The following is an 18,019-nucleotide window of genomic DNA, read 5'->3' as shown; positions in this document are numbered from 1 at the left end:
ATGGATAAAAAGGAATATGTTGTACACAGGGAAGTTCTGGATGATGAACGTCTGGATGAAGTGGCACAAAAAGGGACGTGGTCCACTCAACTAACTATTGCTGAAAGGGTGAAAGAGTCCTTCAGGTAATGGGAGAAAAGTGGAGGCAGAAGACAGGGAGGATGCAACAATTTAATAAATGCTCTCTAGGAAAAAAATCATATAGCATTTGTTTATACAAGTGTTATCTCATTAAGTTCTCTACTACAGTACATTATTGGAAGTGACCAGTAGCACATTGACATGTGGGTTTTATTCACTGTGACACTTTTTTACCAGGCCTGCAGATGTTACAATTCTCAAGTGTCATTCATATTAAACTAAAAGAAATGAGTAACATTTTGTGTTCGGGTGTTTGCTCCTTATAGGCAACTTCATTACATGATTTGAACGTGGACTTGTGACTGTTGCAGGTGTTCGGTGTCCAGGCTGAAGCTCATGGTGTTGAGTTGGGTGCCTGTCCTAAGCTGGCTGCCTCATTACCCCGTTAAAGAGAACATCATGGGGGATCTCATCTCTGGCTGCAGTGTGGCCATCATGCATCTGCCACAAGGTTTCTGTGTATGAATGTGCAAAGCGCTCATAATTTATCAGAACATTTTTATTTGTTTATCGGCATTTTGAGAAATGCACTCATTGCTTTTCTTGCTAGGGGTTGGGTCCAGACCAATGCTATTCTTACAACTGTTTTACCTCCTTTCAGTCTGTATACTAAGACAACCATCTCCATGCTGTAGCAAGATTGAGAGTCGTATCAAATATTTTATCTAATTTTTTTAGGTCTAGCATATGCTCCCCTGGCTGGCTTACGCCCGGTGTTCGGTCTGTACACATCTTTCTATCCAGTGTTGATCTACTTCATCTTTGGGACATCCAGGCACATCTCCATAGGTGAGAAAGTCAGAATGGGTGTCTGTGAGTTAAAAAAAAAGAAAATCTGTTGGTGTCGACGTTCTATTTCTGTGTCCAGGTACATTTGCTGTGGTCAGCATGATGGTTGGGAGTGTGGTAGAGAGGCTGGCACCTGATGCAAACTTCATTGGAAATGGCACTAATGGGACCAATGTGAACACTGATGCACGTGACGCCTACAGAGTTCAGATCGCAAGTTCCCTCGCAGTTTTAACAGGAATCTTTCAGGTGTGTGTCCTGTTTTCTACCTATTTTGACCAAACTGAAAACTTTGAGTGGGTGTGTTGAGCCACTGTGGTCCAGCTCTCTCCTTTCTTTTCCATCCTCAGATCCTCTTGGGTGTAGTGAAGTTTGGATTTGTGGTAAACTACCTGTCTGAGCCATTGGTTCGTGCTTACACCACAGGATCAGCATTTCTAGTATGCGTCTCCCAGCTAAAGTACATTTTTGGAATCACACCATCTCAATTCAGTGGTCCTCTGAGTGTCATTTATGTGAGTATGTCAGGCATTAATACAGACTAGAGACAGCTTGTTGTATTTATAGCAGTTGGGTAGAATGTACTCATCACGTTACCTCTGTACTAGTCACTAATGGCCAGTTAATATAAAAAGCTGTAGGTGTGTGGTGCACTAAACTGGATCACAGCTTCACAAGTGCCTCAAAAGGAGGAAAAGCCATTTCTGAAGATCAGACAGGTGAAACATATGCACAGCAACAATGATGCAAACACACCACTGCAGTGCTGAGAAAACGTCTGTAAGTCCAATGTGCAGAGTGGCTTCAGGTTACATTTTGTTTGCTTTTCTATTGTGATGTTCAGCATTCAGTACAGTGAATCAACATTTTCCTGAATGCTGTTTCAAAGTAGTCAGTGGTATTGAATCAAGTTACAAAGAGGTTGGATGGATGACATCATTTCACATGCACTTCCTCCCAGACTCTGGTGGATATTTGTCAACTTCTGCCTAAGACTAAAGTGCCAGAGTTGTTGGTCAGCGTGGTGGCACTCACCATTCTCATTGCAATCAAAGGAATCAGTGCCTACTACAGACAGAAGCTGCCTCTGCCCATCCCTATAGAGCTCTTTCTTGTGAGTCCTCCCTTTGTGGTTTTGTGTATCATTCTTCATCATCCAGCAGGGGGCATTTTGACCCCAGAAATGATACTTAACTGCCTGCTGATCTCACTTTATACTTACCAATAGTTGTGCCCAGAGTAATAATTTGTCCCTCATACTGAACCACTATTCATTTTGTATTTTTTCACCAGATTGTAGCAGCTACACTCGCCACTCACTTTGGAGGCCTTAACAGTAAATATGATATTGGTGTGGTTGGACAGATTCCCAGCGGGTAAGTTTATTTGTGTATGTGGGTAAAACAGAAAGTGAAAGAGGGAGAAAGTTTAATCTCATGACAGCTTTTTGTCCTGCATTGTTTACTAGGTCATAGAAAAGTACCTTAATTAAATTAAATTACTGAAAGTAACATATTATCAAAGAAACGAATTGTGTGAGTTTCTAAAAAGCTTATGTTCTCTAAAAAGAGGCACAATTTCCCTAGAGGGCATAAAACATGGATATGTAAACAGAGGATATAACAGCAAATTACTGTAATCTGTGTAAAGGTTTGGTTTGGTTTGGTTTGGTAGAACTATCACCATTCCAGTTCTACTTTCTGCCCCATGCTTTTATTTTTCCCTTATCAGTTCTTCCCTATTCCTTCTGTGTCTAGCTTTATCTTATTATCCCTGATTGCTCTCTCCAGGTCCTACCTGTTCCTTATATATGCTCCCTCCAGTTCACTGTTCCCTTGCTAGATTGTCAGACCTTGTTCTACTTTCCAGCCTTGATTCTTTCTTTTGCTTCTGCCCCCATATTCACCCTCCCAGACCCACACAGACCATTTATTATTGGTGCCTCTGATTCGGGGGTGGGTGCCATCTTGTCCCAGAGATTGGGTGATGATAATTCCCTAAACCACTATGCTTTTTTTTTCTCCAGCTGAAAAAACAAAATGTTGAAAGTTTTGGCCAACACACTCTAACTGGAGGAATAAAGACATTGACTAGAGGGTCCACTCTGCCATTTCACTGTAACAAGAAAGATACCTGAAATCATAGAAACCTGGAATACTACATCTTGATAAATTTGTCACTGGACTCCTTTCTTGACAGCATCATCATCACTGTCATCTCTGTCTTAGTTGCCCAGCTCCTTAACCTGGCTCTATGGTCTGCCACTTGACATTGTCTCTGACCATGGCCCCAAGTTCAAAGCTGGGTTCTGGTCCAAGTTTTGCCACATCCTGGAAATCTCCATCGGCCTCTTGTCTGGCTTTCACCCAAAGTTCAATGACCTGGCTGAGAGGGCAAAACAACAACTGGAGACCTCATACCGTCTCCTTTGGGGCTGGGATCCATTCCCCTGGTTGGAGAATGTGGCCTTGGCAGAATATGCCTACAACTCTCTGCCATCCACCACTACACGTTTGACTCCCTTTGAAGTCGTGTACAAGTATCTGCCTCTAGTTTCATAGCTGTGATCCTGAAGTGAATGTCCCACACCAGCCCATATCCTGGTTCTGTGATGCTGCAGGAGATGGCTAAGGGCACAGTGGGCCCTCCTTCATCCTCTGCTGCTACGCAGTTTCCATGTACCAGCCCGGTCAGAGGGTCCAGCTCTCCATCCAAACATTCCTCCACAAGTAGTTCGCAGGGCCTTTCCCATCTCCAAAGTGATCCATCCTGCGGTGTCCAACCAGGCCACTGCATGCTCATTCCACTTTTCTTGGTTCCTGAGTTAAACTAGCTCTTACCATTTGGCTTGTGCACTCCTACAGACCCCCAGGGAGGGTTATGATCTCAGAGAGTTCATGGCTCCCAGCACACCACATCCTCAATCTAGCCCTCATCTGGGAGTTCCACTTCTCCCACCCAGACCATCCTTGCGGCTGTCAGGACACGACCATTGTAGGGAGGGTGGGTACTGTCATGATTCCAGTTCCACTTCCTGTCCCTTGGTTTTATTTTTTCTCTTCTGGTTCTTCCCTGTTCCTCCTGTGTTTAGCTTTTTTATAGACAACAAGCTGGTTCTGTCTTTTCCTTTTAGCTCCCTCCAGTTTACAGTACCTTTTCCAGATTGTCAGACCTTATTCTACTTTCCAGTCTTGATTCTCCTGCCTTGTATCTTGTCTTTGACTTTCCTTTGGAACTGGACCTCGCCTCTCTCTTTTGAAAGACCATGAGTTATTTGCCTCTTGTGTACTTGACCTCTGGTTAACTCCTCTAGTTGTGACTTCCTGGATTACCTCAGGACCTAACAGTTTTAACCTTGATCTGCATGGCATGTCTCTGTCTCTAACAGTCTCTAAGTAACAGTGTTTAAAACCTTACCCCCTCCATCTCTTCCTCCTGCTCCAGACTTGAGGCCCCTTCTGCTCCAGATGCCACATTGTTCACACAGCTGATAGGTGATGCTTTTGCTGTAGCTGTAGTGAGCTATACCATCAGCATCTCCTTGGCAAAAACATTTGCCCTAAAACATGGCTACAAGGTGGAGAACAACCAAGTGAGGCACAGACACACAGGTCTGGTTTTCAGCATAAATGTACATCTCATTACGTATGTGTGCTGTCTAATGTCGCTGTTTCTTTTTCCAGGAGCTTCTTGCCCTGGGCCTCAGTAACACTGTTGGTGGCTTTTTTCAGTGTTACTCTGTAACTGCTTCTCTGTCTCGCACCCTTGTCCAGGAGAGCACAGGGGGCAAGACACAAGTAAACTCACTTACATAATAAATATTATACATTTATTTTATATGTTCAACGTGAGGCCATTTATTTTCCAATGTTTATGTCTTTTTTCAGGTAGCTGGCATTTTTTCATCCATCATTTTGCTGATTGCAATTTTGCAAATAGGTTCTTTCTTTGAAGATCTTCCAATGGTAATAATCCTCTTCCTGAGCCAATTCTTTTAAGTAATAATCTGCTGTCTGACACTTTAATAACCAATAATGCTGTGGCTATATGTGAATATGTGTGTTTGGTTCCCTCAGGCTATCCTAGCTGCAATAGTGGTTGTGAATTTAAAAGGAATGTTTATGCAGTTTGTCGACCTCCCTATGCTGTGGAGGACCAACAAAGTTGATCTGGTACGACTGAATGTTCTTTAATAGTCATTCTGCTCAGTTAATGACTGTGTGAACCTCACACTGCTGCTGACTTCACTGACTGTTGTTGTTTATTTTACCTTCCAGCTGGTTTGGCTGGTAACTTTCATAAGTACCATTCTGCTCAACCTGGACCTGGGTCTGGCTGTCTCTGTTGGATTTGCCATAATTACTCTCATCTTAAGAATACAACGGTAACTAGACACCACCAGTTATATACTAGTTATCTAGTAATTAATTTAGTCTAGTGATTCTGATGAGATTTTCAATGAGCTGCAGCACTGTACCTGTTGTATTAAATTATTATGTCATTTTATTCCATTTCAGACCACACTACTCTATCTTGGGGCTTCTGTCAGGCACTGACTTGTATCTGGACATAGAGACCTACAAAGAGGTAAGAATGTTTTGGTGATAAATGAAAGCTTCCAGGCACTAATTTAGTCAATTCAAAAATGTGCCAGCTTTTTTGCAAATGGAGTTGTAAAGACCATGTGGTATAAGTTTGGTAAAGGTGGAGCTTATTCAACCTCTTTATGTACTGGCATGTGGTGCAGACAGTGATGGTGTGTACAATGAATCCAAACACCACAGGGAAGTTGACCATTATGGCTTTAAGTTTAACATTTTAACATTTGTCCCACAACTACTGGAAAAAATGTTTCTTTCTGACAAATGTGTGAACTGACCCTTTTAGGGCAACACTCTGTGGTTGATGTTGGATCTACTTGCAGTCATTATGTGTTAGCAGAGCACCATTTACTCTAACTATACCTGGGGGAGGTAATCAATAGCAGAACCTGGTGTGAGTTTCTGGGTTCTTCTACATCCTGATGTGTCCCCGCAGGCTAAAGAGATTCCTGGAATTAAAATCTTCCGTTCATCTGCATCTATTAACTACACCAATGCTGAGATGTACGTGGATGCCCTGCAAGAGAAGGTGGGCGTGTGTTTGTGTGCAGGCTTGCATTTGATAGCAAGATGTAATCCCTGTCCACTGTGTCTAGCAACCTTAATTGCTTTCATTATCTCTCTCACTGGTCTCACGTCTTCTCCTTCTGCTCGGCTTTGCAGAGTGGAATTGACTTTGGAAAGCTGCTGTCTGCACACAAGAAACAGGAAGCAGAGCTGAAGCAAAAACAAGATATAGAGAAGAATGAGGCGGAAAAGGAGGCAAAAGTATGTAAACATTCCACATTAAACATTTAGATATAAGTGTAATTATTCTGAAAAAAAACAATCAGATATGAATTTTAATAATACGTAACTTGTATTAAATCTATTGACAGAACCAAGTTTTCGGACAAGTGTCCAGTGGCATATTCACCTTAAATGAGATCACTGAGGAGAAAAGGGGACTGACGAGACAAATCCGGGACATTGTTTCAGACTTCAGCCTGACGGAGAGGTTTCCTAGTGGCCTTGGTACAGGCCGAGTAAACTGGGCTTTCCAACATGACCCAACCATCTCAATCTCAGATTCAGACATGGGTTGCCACGGTGATGACGGCATCAATCAGACATTGTCTGATGGTGATGAAGAGCAGGGAAGGGTCTTCAGACAAGGCACACACAGCATCATCTTGGACATGTCAACAACCAGCTTTGTGGACACAGTCACTGTGAATACGCTGAAAAATGTCCGTTTGTTGGTGACATTTAATAATCGAATATTTTGTTAAGTGACCAGAGAGGTTTGAAGGTTCATCTGCTGAGAACAAATTAACCGTGATGTCTGCCTTTTTCTCACAGATTTTCTCGGACCTTGAGCAGATAAATTTAGACATCTATTTAGCAGGCTGCCAAGGTGAGTGGGACAGCCTCAGTGGTGCCTTGTCTGACTCGGTCAGTCAAATATAAATATTAATTTCTATAATAACCCTAAAATGTTTTCCCTCTTAATGTTTTTCTGTCTGTATGTGTCAAATATTAGTTTGTGTTGTGAAGCAGCTGGAAACTGCAGGCTTCTTCTCGGAGTTCATCCCAAAGAGCAAGCTGTTTGTCACTGTTCATGATGCCGTGCTCCATGTTCGAAAGAAACACAGTCGGACAGACCTCCTATCTGTGAGCTACGAACATTTCTGACATCTCTCGTTTATTCTTGATTAATTACCAATACTGTAAATCTTCATCAACATACTGCCTACACTCACTTTTAAATTCTCATACTTTTTCCTTCAGGATGATTCTAACATCACCAAGATGTGATCAGCAGAGGTTGTTCTCCAACCATCCTTAATATTAACTAGAAGATCAAAGTCCTAATCACAGAGACTGAGTACCACAAATAATCAGAGAATATTGTTATTAATAATTTAAAAAACACATACACACATATCTTGTTTCTCACTATTATTTTCAATAACTGATCACACGTAAGTAAAAAACGAAACTATATTTTAAAGTTTTGTTTTGTTTTATTTTTGGAATGGATGTAAAGGTGTAGCGTGTGTAGTGTGATTAAACCAAAAACTTTATGTACTTATGTTCAGTATTAAACCTCACTACAAATTCACCCATTTGGATGCAGCAATACTTTGTTTTTTTATTTTATTTTATTTTTTTTATTTGCTTTTTTTAGAAACTTTTTCTTCTATGGTTAATTACAGTTACAAAACAGTATGGTTGGCAAAAATAATGTACAAAGGCAACGTTAATTAAAGACATCATAATTTTCGTTATTTATTGTGTTTAAAAGTCAATATACCTACTAATCATCTTCATCTATTGAATCTGCTTGAGGTAAGGTTTGATCAGATTTGAGTTGTATTCGTCCAACAGACCCAGAATTTGCATTAAATTTTCTAACTGAGGTCAAACTACTTCAGTGAATGTTTTCACCCCAGCAAATACAGTGACAACAACACCTACACAATGATACAGTTATCACATACACTGAATTTGCAAGCATATTTTGGGACTTGCATTAGAATACTTTGGGTGAAAGTACTTACTTAACTGTCCACCATCACAAGGAGAGACTATTTTAGCAGGTTAGCCTCAAAGTAATAATTTAGTTCAATCATTATGTCTCTTAACAGAAAAATGTTTCTTCAGAACAATGAACATTAACACATTTGTCAAGGTAAAATGTTAAAGCATCACTGTTGAAATGGCAGACTTAGCTTTGCCTCTCTTTGTACAGAAAGGGCTGGATCCTGCAATTTATATTAGCAGAAAAGCACTTTTACTCCCATCAGTACTTCTGTCTGTATACTTGCTGATGTGGACAGCCAACAGTGGCTTCACTCTCTCTGTTGAAGCAGAAACTAAGATATAAAAGATTTGCAGTCATCAGTTGAACGACCGCAAGGGGGCTTTGTTCTGGTCAAGGTCTGTACACCCAGGTCAGAGATTGAAAAAAGAGATGAGAGTGAAAATCTGAAACTCTTCCCTTAGATTACCCGAGAATAATGAACTTGTTGATGACCTGAATGTATTTTATTGTACTTTTAATAAACCACGTCTGAACAGTAAAAGATACAGTAATTAAAACAATGCGAAACCATTAGTTATATAACATGGATGTGATAAACTTCTACTGTGCACTGTGCCGTTTGTTTCCTGCCATGTGCAAATATGTTCAGTAGAGGATGTACTCTCTCTCCACTCTCCACTCTCTATTCTCTTTCCACAGGGAAACTCTGAGCGTGGGCCATTTTTGGTGCTAGTTCCAAACTATGTATTTTAAAATTAAAATTGCAAAAGAAACAATTTACCTAATTTTTTGTATATCTATCTTCATGAGACATACTAGATACAAGATTCAAGCTTCAATCAATAGTTGGTCATTTTCAATGTTAGAGATAGTAGAGATAAGAGAAGATAACATAATGTATGTAAATTCAAACCACAGGACGTTGCTGTAGATTTCATGTGTGCCAATCTCTTGCTGACAGTGACAATATAGTTGCGTTTTGTGCTGAGTGATGAAAGTTAGACTGCCATAAAACCTTAGTATTTAATACAGGACTAGGAAAATATCTTCAGGTGTGTGTTTGTGCATATGTGCTGGAATTGCATGAGGCCATATACTATATGTCAGTGGCAGTGCTTCAGTAGTGTCTCAGTGGAGACTGTCCTGTTCCTGTGTCAGGTTTGACCAGTTTTACAGTCTGGACTGTTTTATGAAAAGTTGGGAATTTCAGCTCTAGTTTTCACCAAATTCACCACTCGAGGCTAAAATAAACACACACATGAACACACATTGCCTTAGGTGTGTGTATGCAGAATAGAAACATGGGTGATGGTTGTTGTTCAAAGTGCAGGAAAGAAACAGTCACTCCCACATTTCAACAACAGCTGAAACATACATGAACTGTCAGTGAGCTTCACAGAGGTCTGCTGAACTTACTGCCCACACATGGACATGGATAAAAGGGAATATGTTGTACACAGGGAAGTTCTGGATGATGCACGTCTGGATGAAGTGGCACAAAAAGGGACGTGGTCCACTCAACTAACTATTGCTGAAAGGGCGAAAGAGTCCTTCAGGTAAGAAGAGAGAAGTGGAGACAGAGGTGTAAGAAAAGTTAAAAAAGAGATATACATATATAATGATTTGTGTTTGTGTGTGAACGGTTTGATAAAAGTTTACTTGCAATGTATTTCCCTGTGTGGCTTTACTGTTTGGATCCCAGAATTTGTTTAGTTGGTCTAAAACAAACAGCTTATCTCACAGTTTGTTAGTTTTTTTTTTTTACACACAGCATATGTTATTTTTCATGTATATCATAATCACATAACAATTTAAGGAATTTCCTCTTTGAAAAGAAGTTACCAGTAATATGTTGACATATTGGTTTTATCCACTGTGACACTTCACCAGGCCTGCTGATAAAAACTTTAGCAGATGTTATAATTCTCAAATGTCATAGCAAACTAACAAAAAATGCATGTTTTAAGCTTCTTTGAGTATTTTTTGTATTCAAGTCTGCTACATGTAGGCTCCTCCTGCATGTTTCCCCTCCAACTCAACACTCTGCAAATAATTTGAACGTAGACTTGTGACTATTGCAGGTGTTCGGTGTCCAGGCTGAAGCTCATGGTGTTGAGTTGGGTGCCTGTCCTAAGCTGGCTGCCTCATTACCCCATTAAAGAAAACATCATGGGGGATCTCATCTCTGGCTGCAGTGTGGCCATAATGCACCTGTCCCAAGGTTTCTGTGTATGAATGTTTACAGTGAAGGGTGCTCAGAATGTATGTATGTAGTTTTTTTCTTGTTAATAGTTAGGTATGAAAACTAATATGAATACCATGATTTATCAATTGTCACTATTCTGCTTATTATTATTTATTAGTAGTATGAATATCTTTTGCTAGGTCTAGCATATGCTCCCCTGGCTGGCTTACGCCCTGTGTTCGGTCTGTACACATCTTTCTATCCAGTGTTGATCTACTTCATCTTTGGGACATCCAGGCACATCTCCATAGGTGAGAAAGTCAGAATGGGTGTCTGTGAGTTAAAGAAAAAGAAAATCTGTTGGTGTCGTCGTTCTATTTCTGTGTCCAGGTACGTTTGCTGTGGTCAGCATGATGGTTGGGAGTGTGGTAGAGAGGCTGGCACCAGATGCAAACTTCATTGGAAATGGCACTAATGGGACAAATGTGAACACTGATGCACGTGACGCCTACAGAGTTCAGATCACAAGTTCCCTCGCAGTCTTAACAGGAATCTTTCAGGTGTGTGTCCTGTTTTCTACCTATTTTGACCAAACTGAAAACTTTGAGTGGGTGTGTTGAGCCACTGTGGTCCAGCTCTCTCCTTTCTTTTCCATCCTCAGATCCTCTTGGGTGTAGTGAAGTTTGGATTTGTGGTAAACTACCTGTCTGAGCCATTGGTTCGTGCTTACACCACAGGATCAGCATTTCTAGTATGCATCTCCCAGCTAAAGTACATTTTTGGAGTCACACCATCTCAATTCAGTGGTCCTCTGAGCGTCATTTATGTGAGTATGTCAGGCATTAATACAGAATAGAGACAGCTTGTTGTATTTATAGCAGTTGGGTAGAATGTACTCATCACGTTACCTCTGTACTAGTCACTAATGGCCAGTTAATATAAAAAGCTGTAGGTGTGTGGTGCACTAAACTGGATCACAGCTTCACAAGTGCCTCAAAAGGAGGAAAAGCCATTTCTGAAGATCAGACAGTGGAATATATGCACAGCAACAATGATGCAAACACACCACTGCAGTGCTGAGAAAACGTCTGTAAGTCCAATGTGCAGAGTGGCTTCAGGTTACATTTTGTTTGCTTTTCTATTGTGATGTTCAGCATTCAGTACAGTGAATCAACATTTTCCTGAATGCTGTTTCAAAGTAGTCAGTGGTATTGAATCAAGTTACAAAGAGGTTGGATGATGGACAACATCTCAGGAATTATCATCACCAAAGGTAAACTCAGGAACACAAATGATCAATAGGAATTTTCTATTCTTGTCAGTACACCTATGACCATGGCCTGCTGGCGAATTTAAGTTGTGAATTAACATGACTTTTCTTCAACACTGGCTTTCAACAACAGTTGTTGTATGTACAGTCTCTCCTAACACAGCTGCTGAAGCTTGTAATTCCCTCAGAGTAGTCATCGGTGTGTTAGTGGCCTCTCTACTTTTTGTCTCCACTCAGTTTGTGTTGACGGCCTGTTCTAGGCAGACTCCTTCCACTTCTTGATGTTGGGTTTCGCTGAACTTCAGGGGGTTGTTCAGTGCCTTGGAGACTTTTTTGTATCCTTCCCCTGACTTATGCTCTTCAGTGACCTGTTCATGGAAGCTTTTTTTTTGTCTTCATGCTGTAATGTTAGCCAGGAATACTGAATAACCAGTGACTGGACCCTCCAGACACAAGTTTCACTTTACTACAGTCACTTGTGAGGCATTCACTGCACTCAGGTGATCCCTGTTTCACTAACTGTGAGCCTACTAGCACCAAATATCAGGACGCCTGCTGGATTACAGTCAGTTTAAAGGGGATGAATATCAATGCAAACCCTGACTTCACCTTCCTTTATTTTGTATTTTAATGACATGACTTTGTAGAAACCTGTTTTCACTTTAACATTAATGAGGTATTACTCTGATTTTTTTTCAAAGTCGCCAACTTTTATTGACCATGATTGATTTAAAATGTCAGTTAAAGGAAGAAACATCCAATGGGGTGTATGCTTTTTATATGCACTGTAATTTCACGTGCACTGACTTCATTCTTTGCATCCTTTCTCCCAGACTCTGGTGGATATTTGTCAACTTCTGCCTAAGACTAAAGTGCAAGAGTTGTTGGTCAGCGTGGTGGCACTCACCATTCTCATTGCAATCAAAGGAATCAGTGCCTACTACAGACAGAAGCTGCCTCTGCCCATCCCTGTAGAGCTCTTTCTTGTGAGTCCTTGCTTTGTCGTTATGTGTTTCGTTCTTTTGATGGTCCAGCAGGGGGCATCTTGACCACAGAAGTCAGACTGGACTGCCTGCTGATCTCACTGTAATAATAATTTGTCCCTCATACTGAACCAGAATTCATTTTGTATTTTTTCACCAGATTGTAGCAGCTACACTCGCCACTCACTTTGGAGACCTTAACAGTAAATATGATATTGGTGTAATTGGGGAGATTCCCACAAGGTAAGTTTATCTGTGTAAGTTTGCAGTGTGTGTGTGTGTGTGTGTGTGTGTGTGTGTGTGTGTGTGTGTGTGTGTGTGTGTGTGTGTGTGTGTGTGTGTGTGTGTGTGTGTGTGTGTGGATAAAACAGAAAGTGAAAAAGGTAGAAAGTTGAAGTTGTTTGTCCTGCCTTGTTTACTAGGTCACTGAAAAGTACCTTAATTACTGGTTTTCAGACACTATGAAGAGCTGAAAGTACCACATTATCAAGGAAACAGTGTGTGAGTTTCTGAAAAGAGTCAACAAAATTTCCCCAATGGGCATGAAACATGGATGTGTAAACAGAGGATATAACAGCAGATTACTGTAATCTGTGTAAAGGTTGCTCTGAGCTGCTCCTGTGTTTACATTTTAATGGGACGTTCACAGCTACTGGTTGAATCATTTTAGGTAAAAGAGTGTTTGGTTTCTTAGTAAGTGTGTTTTTCAGCAGCAGCATGTGTTTTCATAAATTTTACAAAACATATTAATCACACACTCTAACCTCTAAGTGAAGTAAACCAGATGTCAGGAAAACATTGCACATGTTGCTGGTCAATAGTTTTTTAACACCCTCAGTTCAAATGTGAGCTCCTTTGACACCTTGATCTGCATGGCATGTAGAGCTGCCTGTCTGCCTCTGTCTGTGGACAGAGTAACAGTGTTTAAAACCTTAACCCATCCATCTCTTCCTCCTGCTCCAGACTTGAGGCCCCTTCTGCTCCAGATGCCACATTGTTCACACAGCTGATAGGTGATGCTTTTGCTGTAGCTGTAGTGAGCTATACCACCAGCATCTCCTTGGCAAAAACATTTGCCCTAAAACATGGCTACAAGGTGGAGAACAACCAGGTGAGGCACAAACACACACATGTACACCCTAATGCACTGTATCTGGGCTAAATTCCATGATATTCTTATCATCTGATGTCAATATGATGGTTAAAGGTCTGGTTTTCAGCATAAATTTGCATCTCATTACTTATGTGTGGTGTCTCATGTCGGTGTTTCTGTTCCAGGAGCTTCTTGCCCTGGGCCTCAGTAACACTGTTGGTGGCTTTTTTCAGTGTTACTCTGTAACTGCCTGTCTGTCTCGTACCCTTGTCCAGGAGAGCACAGGGGGCAAAACACAAGTAAACGCACTTACACATAGCTACATTTGTGTAAACAGATATTATACCTCTGAATACATTTAATTTTAATGTTTAACATGAGGCAATTTAACTTCCAATGTTTATGTCTTTTTTCAGGTAGCTGGAATTTTTTCATCTATAATTTTGCTGATTGCAATTTTGCAAATAGGTTCTTTCTTTGAAGATCTCCCAGTGGTAATCCTCTTCTTCCTGTGCCATTTCTTTTTAAGTAATCATCCCCTGGCAGACAGTTTATTAACCAGTGATGCTGTGGTTGCATGTGAACATATACTGCCCATCCAAAAGAAAAGTCAGACACAATTTTTTGTGGAACAGGGTAAATCTGGACCCATCTGACCACGTGACCTTTCTTACATGGACAGTTCTTAGCCCGGTTTTAGTAGTTTCAACAATCTCCTTAGATGTTTTCCTGTGTCTTCAGACATGGTTGTTGAAGGTTTCATCAGTTAGGGTTAAATAACTTGCTGCCAGCTGAAACAAAATCTTCCATGCAGTAATTATCAGATAGGAGGCTCTTCGTTATTTGCTTAGTTAACTCGTGGTGACTTGTTTTTTTGGACAGACATTGTGTGTTTGTTTTCTCTCAGGCTGTCTTAGCTACAATAGTGGTTGTGAACCTAAAAGGAATGTTTGAGCAGTTTGTCGACCTCCCTATGCTGTGGACGACCAACAAAGTTGATCTGGTACGACTGAATGTTCTTTAATAGTCATTCTGCTCAGTTAATGACTGTGTGAACCTCACACTGCTGCTGACTTCACTGATTATTCTGTCTTCCAGCTGATTTGGCTGGTAACTTTCATAAGTACCATTCTGCTCAACCTGGACCTGGGTCTGGCTGTCTCTGTTGGATTTGCCATAATTACTCTCATCTTAAGAATACAACGGTAACTAGACACCACCAGTTATATACCAGTTATCTAGTAAATAATTTAGTCTAGTGATTCTGATGAGATTTTCAATGAGCTGCAGCACTGAACCTGTTGTAATATTCATTGTATCATTTTTTTTCCATTTCAGACCTCACTACTCTATCTTGGGGCTTCTTTCAGGCACTGACTTGTATCTGGACATAGAGACCTACAAAGAGGTAAGAATGTTTTGGTGATAAATGAAAGCTGCTGAACACTAATTAAGAGAAAATGTGGTATAAGTCTGGTAAATACAAGATTCAAAACACCTTGAATCTTGAATCTTAACCAGACTTATACCACATTTTCTTTTAATTAGTGTTCAGCATCTTTTATTTGGTGGAGCTAATTTAACCACTCCATGTACTGGCATGTGGTGCATGCTGTGATGGTGTGTACAATGAATCCTAACACCACAGGGAAGTTTACCATTGTAGTTTTAAGTTAAACATGTCAACAATTGTTCCACAAATACTGGAAAGAAATTGTCATGACATTAAGGATGGACTTGTATGTCCCACTCAAGATGAGGTAAGTGGCTAAACATGGAAAATATTCTGTGGTGCAAAGTAGCTGAGTGCATTTACTTACAAGTATCTACTGTACACATTAATGCATCAGTAATTATATGATATTATAATCAAAAAATGTCATACATATCATTCTGAAAATCTAGATAGGAGAGTTTCTTTCTGACATCTGTGTGAACTGACCCTTTTAGAGCAACACTCTGTGGTTAATGTTGGATCTACTTGCAGTCATTACGTGTTAACAGAGCACCATTTACTCTAACTATACCTGGGGGAGGTAATCAATAGCAGAACCCGGTGTGAGTTTCTGGGTTCTTCTACATCCTGATGTGTCCCCGCAGGCTAAAGAGATTCCTGGAATTAAAATCTTCCGATCATCTGCATCTATTAACTACACCAATGCTGAGATGTACGTGGATGCCCTGCAAGAGAAGGTGGGTGTGTGTGTGTGTGTGTGTGTGTGTGTGTGTGTGTGTTTGTGCGCAGGCTGGCATTTGATAAGCAAGATGTAATCCCTGTCCACTGTGTCTAGCACAGTGGACAGGGATTACAGGGATCTCTCTCACTGGTCTCACGTCTTCTCCTTCTGCTCGGCTTTGCAGAGTGGAATTGACTTTGGAAAGCTGCTGTCTGCACACAAGAAACAGGAAGCAGAGCTGAAGCAAAAACAAGATATAGAGAAGAATAAGGCGGAAAAGGAGGCAAAAGTATGTAAACATTCCACATTAAATATTTAGATATAAGTGTAATTATTCTGAAAAAAAAAACCAATCAGATATGAATTTTAATAATACGTAACTTGTATTAAATCTATTGACAGAACCAAGTTTTCGGACAAGTGTCCAGTGGCATATTCACCTTAAATGAGATCACTGAGGAGAAAAGGGGACTGACGAGACAAATCCGGGACATTGTTTCAGACTTCAGCCTGACGGAGAGGTTTCCTAGTGGCCTTGGTACAGGCCGAGTAAACTGGGCTTTCCAACATGACCCAACCATCTCAAACTCAGATTCAGACATGGGTTGCCACGGTGATGACGGCATCAATCAGACATTGTCCGATGGTGATGAAGAGCAGGGAAGGGTCTTCAGACAAGGCACACACAGCATCATCTTGGACATGTCAACAACCAGCTTTGTGGACACAGTCACTGTGAATACGCTGAAAAATGTCCGTGTGTTGGTGACATTTAATAATCGGATATTTTGTTAAGTGACCGGAGAGGTTTGAAGGTTCATCTGCTAAGAACAAATTAACCGTGATGTCTGGCTTTTTCTCACAGATTTTCTTGGACCTTGGGCAGATAAATTTAGACATCTATTTAGCAGGCTGCCAAGGTGAGTGGGACACTGGAGACAAAACAGAGACGAATGTTAAAGCAGACTCGGGGCACTGAAGCAATATATCATGAATACGTCAAGGCCTTAGCCTCAGTGGTGCCTTATCTGACACATTAGTCAAACCTAAATATTCATTTCTATAATGACCCTAACCCTAACATGTCTTCCTTCTTAATGTTCTTTATTACATGTTCTTCTGTCTGTATGTGTCAAATATTAGTTTGTGTTGTTAAGCAGCTGGAAACTGCAGGTTTCTTCTCGGAGTTCATCCCAAAGAGCAAGCTGTTTGTCACAGTTCATGATGCCGTGCTTCATGTTCGAAAGAAACACAACCAGACAGACCTCAAACCTGTGAGCTAAAAACACTTCTGACATCTCTCGTTTATTCTCAATTAATTAACAATACTGTACATGGTCTGTAATGTTCCTACACTCAGTTTTAAATCTTTGTCATTTTTCTCTTCAGGATGATTCTAACATTACCAAGATGTGATCAGCAGAGGTTGTTCTTAAACCATCCTTATTATTAACTAGAAGATCAAAGTCCTAATCACAGAGACTGATTACCACAAATAATCAGGGTATATTATTATTAATTAAATTAAATTAATTAAATTAAATTAAAAAAAAAACACATACACACATATATATCTTGTTTCTCACTATTGTTTTCATTAACTGATTACATGTAGGTAAAAACCTAAACTATATTTTAAATGTTTTTTTTTTCTTTGCAATGTCAAGAGGATTATTTTTATATGGATGTAAAGGTGTAACATGTGTAGTGTGATTGAACCAAAAACTTTGTGTACATATGTTCAGTATTAAACCTCACCACAAATTCACACATTTGGACGCAGCGATGCTTTGTTTTTTAATTTAGTTTTTTAAATTTCCTTTTTTTAGAAACTTTTTTTTCTATGGCTACAAGACAGTATGGTTAGCAAAATAATGGACAAAGGCAATGTTAATTAAAGACATCATCATTTGTGTTAATTACTATGTTTTACAGTCAATAACTCAACTAATCATCTTTATTGAATCTGCTTGGGGTAAGGTTTGATCAGATTTGAGTTGTAGTGATCCAACAGACCCAGAATTCACATTTGATTAACAAGGTAAATTTCCAACTGTGGTCCAACCAATAAAGCAAAAACAACATCTAGTTATTGATACAGTACCTTCTAAGAAAACTGACCGCATACACTGAATTTGCAAGCATTTTTTGGAATCTGCTTCAGAATTCCTCCACATTCCTTGGGTGACGAAGTCTTGTTTAACTGTACACCATCACAAGGATAGACTATTTTAGCAGGTTAGCCCCAATGTA

At 40.2% G+C, this 18,019-nt stretch overlaps 2 protein-coding genes across 2 annotated transcripts; both read left to right on the top strand.

Moving 5' to 3' along the window:
• On the top strand, positions 1–7,777 carry LOC113167238 (solute carrier family 26 member 6-like). Its single transcript, XM_026367668.1, has 19 exons — positions 1–125; positions 453–592; positions 820–930; positions 1,010–1,179; positions 1,281–1,445; positions 1,892–2,044; positions 2,224–2,306; positions 4,375–4,522; positions 4,614–4,727; positions 4,818–4,895; positions 5,007–5,102; positions 5,208–5,314; positions 5,448–5,517; positions 5,968–6,060; positions 6,195–6,299; positions 6,410–6,760; positions 6,873–6,927; positions 7,054–7,184; positions 7,302–7,777. Exons 1-19 carry the CDS (start codon positions 1–3, stop codon positions 7,326–7,328), a joined length of 2,322 nt encoding a protein of 773 aa, XP_026223453.1. The 3' UTR covers positions 7,329–7,777.
• Positions 7,778–9,483: 1,706 nt separating this feature from the next.
• LOC113167239 (solute carrier family 26 member 6-like) lies at positions 9,484–17,257 on the top strand. Its single transcript, XM_026367670.1, has 19 exons — positions 9,484–9,614; positions 10,140–10,279; positions 10,444–10,554; positions 10,634–10,803; positions 10,905–11,069; positions 12,347–12,499; positions 12,657–12,739; positions 13,460–13,607; positions 13,775–13,888; positions 14,006–14,083; positions 14,497–14,592; positions 14,688–14,794; positions 14,928–14,997; positions 15,690–15,782; positions 15,951–16,055; positions 16,169–16,519; positions 16,632–16,686; positions 16,910–17,040; positions 17,156–17,257. Exons 1-19 carry the CDS (start codon positions 9,484–9,486, stop codon positions 17,180–17,182), a joined length of 2,328 nt encoding a protein of 775 aa, XP_026223455.1. The 3' UTR covers positions 17,183–17,257.
• The last annotated feature ends 762 nt before the right edge of the window (positions 17,258–18,019 follow it).

Source organism: Anabas testudineus, chromosome 7, assembly GCF_900324465.2.
Source record: "Anabas testudineus chromosome 7, fAnaTes1.2, whole genome shotgun sequence".
Lineage (NCBI taxonomy): Eukaryota > Metazoa > Chordata > Actinopteri > Anabantiformes > Anabantidae > Anabas > Anabas testudineus.
This window is presented reverse-complemented; position numbering and strand designations above follow the sequence as displayed.